The 5,468-nt window shown below is 64.8% G+C and overlaps 2 protein-coding genes across 2 annotated transcripts in view; both read right to left on the minus strand.

Annotated features, from left to right (window-relative positions):
- Positions 1-300: 300 nt before the first annotated feature.
- LOC114072217 (myb-related transcription factor, partner of profilin-like) lies at positions 301-782 on the minus strand (the record flags this gene model as incomplete). Its single annotated transcript, XM_027910136.1, has 1 exon — positions 301-782. A coding segment is annotated over exon 1 (481 nt), but the record flags the coding sequence as incomplete, so codon positions are not given.
- A 1,696-nt stretch (positions 783-2,478) lies between these two features.
- Positions 2,479-5,468, minus strand: part of LMOD1 (leiomodin 1) — a 15,633-nt gene continuing 12,643 nt past the window's right edge. The window contains exons 2-3 of the mRNA XM_027910137.1: positions 3,870-5,441; positions 2,479-2,553 (exon numbers count right to left, since the gene is read on the minus strand). Of these exons, the coding sequence (XP_027765938.1) occupies positions 2,527-2,553; positions 3,870-5,441 (1,599 nt within the window). The 3' untranslated portion in view covers positions 2,479-2,526. The remainder of the gene's footprint in view (positions 2,554-3,869; positions 5,442-5,468) is intronic.

The following is a 5,468-nucleotide window of genomic DNA, read 5'->3' on the forward strand; positions in this document are numbered from 1 at the left end:
CCATCCCATCCCGTGTCCCCCATCCTGGTCCCAGTCCTGTTCCCCTTGTTCCCATCCCATTCCCCCGTGTCCCTGCCCCGTCCCAATCCCGTCTCCATCCATTTCCCCTCATTCCCATCCCGTCCCCCTCATTCCCATCCCGTTCCTCCATGTCTCTCCCCTGTCCTCTCATCCCCCACCCCTTCCTTCCGTCCCCATCCCGTTTTCCCAGTCCCGTTCTCATCCCGTTCCCTCTGTCCCCATCCCGTTTCCCCCGCCCTGGTCCCAGTCCCGCCGTGTCCCCCCGTGCCCCGCACCCACCGTGGGGTGCCGGTCCCTGCTGTGTCCGTGCGGAGGGTTCGTGGCCGGCCCCGCGCGTGTCCCAGGCGGGCGTGGGGGCGGGTGCGGGGCCGGGCTCTGCGGGGCCGCTCCCGTTACTCCCGTTACTCCCGTTACTCCCGTTGCTGCTCCTGCCGGGGGCCCTGCCGGCCGGGCCCTGCCGCTCCAGCCGGTGCCGGCTGATCTTGTCCCCGGCGCGGCGCCGGAGCCCCCGCCAGCGGTTCTTCACCTCGCCGATGTCGCGCTGGTGGCGGCCGGCGGCGTTCACCTTGTGCGTGATCCGCCACCAGATCTTCTGCTTCTCGTAGGCGTTGACGGTGCCGGCGGCGGCGCCGAACAGCAGCGGCTCGTACCGGAGCACCTCGCTCATCAGCACCTCCAGCTCCTGCAGGGTGAAGTTGGGTTTGCGCTTGAGCAGCCCCCGCCGCGCCGCTGCCGCTCCGCCGCCTCCCGCCGCCGCCATCGTCCCCCCGCCGCCTCCTCCTCTTCCTCCTCCTCCTCCTCCTGCTCCTCCTGCTCCTGCTGCTCCTCCTGCCGCCTCCCCGCGCCCATCCCGCGCCGGGGCCCCGGGGCCGAGGGCGGGGAGGGGGGGGGACACCCGGGACGGGCCCGGGACGGAGCCGGGACAGCCCCGAGAGTGGGGCCGGGCCGGGGGCACGGGGGGGAGCGGGGCGGGCCGGGACAGCGCCCCCTGGCGGCGCCGGTGAGTCTGTCACAGCGCCCCCTGGTGGCCCCGGTGTGTGTCACAGCGCCCCCTGGCGGCCCCGGTGAGTCTGTCACAGCGCCCCCTGGCGGCCCCGGTGAGTCTGTCACAGCGCCCCCTGGCGGCCCCGCCGTGCAATGCACCGGCAGGGACCCCCCCCGACCCCACCTCTCAGTCCATTGACGGCGCTCCCGGTGTGTTCAGGTGACACTCCCGGTGTGTTCAGGTGACACTCTCGGTGTGTTCAGGTGACACTCCCGGTGTTTTCGGGTGTTGAGGTGACACTCCCAACTGTCCTGGCATGGAGGGTCCAACGGGGGCCCTTCCATGAGGCTGGAGGTGACCCTGGGGTTTTGGGGTGACCCCAGGGTTTTGGGGTGACCGCGGGGTTTGGGGTGACCTGGGGTGCCCAGTTCTGGGGTGGCACTGGAGTTTTGGGGTGACTCTGAGGCAGCCCGCAGGGTTTTGGGGTGCCCAGTTGTCTGTGCCCACTTTGGGGGGTCCTGGGTGCCCCATTTTGGGGGGAGTTCCAAGTGGGTGGATGATTCAGGTTGGGGGGTTTTAATGCTCCTAGAGTGCCCAGTTTTGGGGGTCTGGGTGGCCCCAGTGAGACCAATTTGGGGTGCTGGGATGATCCTAGTGGGACCAGTTTGGGGTGCTGGGATGATCCCAGGGTGCCCAGTCCAGGGGGGGCTGTGGCTGCTGGGAGAGGGAAGAGCTGCCCCAGCTGGGGGGGGCTGATCCCATTCCCAGAGCCCCAAATCCAGGGGGGTCTCGAGGCCGTGGGAGGCTTGGGAAGCGTCAGGTGAATTTATTGTGATGCAGCTGAACAAATCCACACAAATCCACACAAATCCATACAAATCCATACAGATCAATACAGATCGATACAAATCACGATCAATGGGGGGGTGAGGTGGGCACTGTGTGACCCCAAAACTCTCCAGCCCCTCCGGAGCCAGTGCGTTCCCTGCTCCCCCCGGGGGGTGTTTTGGGTTCCTGGGGGGGTCTCCGGGGGTCCCCAGGTGGGGCTGGGGCTGCGAGTGATGCCCCGACCCCCCATTCCCATCCCTGTCCCCCCTCCCCCTCCCGTCCCACCCCCCTCCCCCCCGAATGTCCCCTCCTGTGACACCCCTCCCCCATTCCCCCAGACCCCAAAACTCCCCTGGAGTCCTCTCGGGCCGTGACAACGCCCTGGGTGTCCCCTGTGCCCCCAAAAGGCTGAGGGGTCCCCCCCGACCTCAGGGGGGTGTTCCCTCGGGGTCAGCCCCGCCCGTGGCACCCCCGGGGGCTGCCGGGCAGCAGAAGGAGCCGGAGGGGCTTCCCGAGCGTCCCCAACAATAAATAGACGGTCCCGCGGCGAGTCCCGCCGGGCCCGGCCCGGCCCCGCCCGCTCGGGGGGTCCCCGCTCATCCCGCTGTCCCCGCGGGACCCCCGGGGCTCTCCGGGCCAGCGACGAGGGGGAGGATCCACGGGGGGCCGTGGGGGGACACCCCCCCCAGTCCCTATTGCAGCAGCTTCGGCAGCTCCACCTGCGGGGAGGACACTCCGTTACTGGGAATGCTGGGAACGCTGGGAATGAATGCTGGGAATGTGCCCCGGGGATGTCCAGGGCGGGGTGAGGAGGGGGGGGGACGGGGTTGGAGGGAAATTCTTCCCTGGGATGGATGGATGGATGGATGGATGGATGGATGGATGGATGGATGGATGGATGGATGGATGGATTTTCCAAAGGATGCCCCATCCCTGGGATAAACTTGGAGCGAGCTGGGAGAGTGGGAGGGGTTGGGGTTGGGATGGGATGGGCTTTGAGGTCCCTTCCCACACAACCCATTCCAGGATTCCAAGAAACCTGGAGCAGAGGGGTTTGCCCTTGGAGCAGCTGGCACAGGGAGCTGTTCCTGAAAGGGCTGGAGAGGGACTTGGGACAAGGGCTGGAGGGACAGGACACAGGGAATGGCTTCCCAGTGCCGGAGGGTCAGATGGGATATTGGGGAGGAATTCCTGGCTGTGAGGATGGGGAGGGGCTGGGCTGGAATTCCCAGAGAAACTGTGGCTGCCCCAGCCCTGGGAGTGTCCAAGGCCAGGTGGGAGCCGTTTGGGATGGTGGGAGGTGTTGGGATTGGAACTGGAGGGTCTGTGAGGTCCCTTCCCATCCAAACCATCCTGGGATTCTGGGACCCCTTTCCCTTGGCCAGGCCAGTTGTCCCCACGCTCCAGCCCAAGGACAGGGACACAACTCCTGGAGTGAGGGGGGTGTTCCAGGGCTGGGAGATGCAGCTTCTCCCACCCCCCTGGGCCACCTCCCACCCCCAGCTGTGGCTCAGCTGGGGCAGCAGGAGCGAGGGATGGATCCTTCCTGCTGTCCCAGCCCTGGGATCCTCCTGGATCTGCCCACGCCAGGAGCTCTGCCAAGGGATGGATCTGCTGATCCCATATGGATCTGCTCATCCCACTGCCCCACAAGGGATGGATCTGCTGATCCCACCTGGATCTACTGATCCCACTGCCCTACAAGGGATGGATCTGCTGATCCCACCTGGATCTGCTGATCCCACCTCGATCTACTGATCCCACTGCCCTACAAGGGATGGATCTAATGATCCCACCTGGACCTGCTGATCCCACCTGCCCCACCAGGGATGCTAAAGGATCCCTTTAGCCCCCTATGTCCTCGTCAAAGGGATGGACCCCCTGCCCAGGGTGTGGAATCCCCATGTCCGTGTCCAGTCGGGCCCACAGCCACCCCACCGTGGAGGACAACCCTCCCCTCCCCCCTGCTCCACTCGAGTGACCACACCCAGCCCCCCCCAGCCCCCCAAGCTGTGCCCTGCCGTGCCCCACTTGCCTTCTTGAGCTGTTTGAGGCTGCTGGAGCGGATGGCCGCCAGCAGCTGGTCCCGTGAGTTCTTCTCCTGCACTGGCAGCTTCCTCTGGGAGGCGGGGGACAGCGAGTTCCTCAGGCTCTCGTTGATGGCCAGGGGCGGTGCCAGCGGCGGGGGTGGCGGGGGCGGCGCCGCGGGGGCCCCCCCTTTCTCGGGGGAGCTTTTGGGGGGCGCCTTGGACGGCGGCCGGTTCGGGGACGCCTTGGGGGGAGCCCCCTTGGGCGGCACCCCCGCCTTGGGCGCCTGCGGAGGGTCCTTCTTGTCGCCTCCCTCCTGCGCCAGCTTCTGCTGCTGCAGGCGCCGCTGGCGCTGCCGGTCCATGTTGCGGCTCAGCAGGTTGGTGACCGTCATGCGTGGCCCGGCCAGCTCGAAGTGGTAGCCCAGCTTGAGCAGGGTGGTGTTCTCCTTGAGCAGCTTGGCGATCTCCATCTCGGTCTTGCCGCCGCAGATGTGGCGCTGGTTGTGGAAGCGCAGCTCGGTCAGCGTGTCGTTCTGCAGCAGCGCCCGGAAGATGGCCAGGATGCCCTTGCCCGTGATGTGGTTGGAGTCCAGGTTGATGCTGGTCAGCGCCTTGTTGGACTTGAGCAGGATGGAGATGGCGAAGGCCACGTGGTCGTCGGCGCGGGTGTTGGCCAGGGCGAACACCTTGACCACGGTGTTGAACTCCAGGGCCTCGGTGAAGCGCACCAGGGTCTCGTTGTTGATGCAGTCTGAGTTGTTGACGTTCACCTCGGTCACCTCGGCGTCGTTGTTCTTCACCCTCTCGATCAGCTCGTCGAAGATGCTCGAGGCCTCGTCGTCCTTGGGCGGCTCTGCAGCCTTGGGGGGTCCTGCCTTCTCCTTCTCCTTCTCCTTCTCCTTCTCCTTCTCCTTCTCCTTCTCCTTCTCCTTCTCCTTCTCCTTCTCCTTCTCCTTCTCCTTCTCCTTCTCCTTCTCCTTCTCCTTCTCCTTCTCCTTCTCCTTCTCCTTCTCCTTCTCCTCCCCCCGGGGTGTTTTCCCAGCTGAACCCTTCTCTCCTTTTTTGTCTTTGTCTTTCTCACCTTCCCCTCCCGTGTCTTTCTCCGCCTGTCCCTTTGGTTCTGAGCTCTTCTCCTCCTCCTTTTTGTCCTTCCCCGTGTCCTTCTTGGATGCTGAAACCTTTTCTTCCTCCTTCTTGTCCTTCCCTGTCTCCTTTGCTGCTGAGCCCTTCTCCTCCTCCTTTTTCTCCTTCCCTGTGTCCTTATTCTTCACATCTGAGCCCTTCTCCTCCTCCCTTTTCCCCTTCCCTGCCTCCTTCCTCAGCGCTGAGCTCTTCTCTTCCTCCTTCTTGTCCTTCCCCATCAGCTTTTTCTCCATGGCCTTCACTTTATCATTCATGGCTTTGCTCTCTTTGCTCTTGGGCTCAGCCTCAGCTTTGCCTTTGGGCTCTGTTTTTGGAACATTTTCCTCCTTTTTGGGGTCTTTGGTGTCTCGTTTCCGGGCCGGGTCTTTGGGGGGAGTTTCCTTTCCCGTTTCCTCTCCGGTTTTGTCTCCTTTGCTCTCGCTCAGCCTGGTTTCCTGAGGGGGGAAGAACACATGGGAGTT

Source organism: Empidonax traillii, unplaced genomic scaffold, assembly GCF_003031625.1.
Source record: "Empidonax traillii isolate 1590-97213 ecotype Southwest subspecies unplaced genomic scaffold, ASM303162v1 scaffold2777:size39618, whole genome shotgun sequence".
In the NCBI taxonomy this organism is placed as follows: Eukaryota; Metazoa; Chordata; class Aves; order Passeriformes; family Tyrannidae; genus Empidonax; species Empidonax traillii.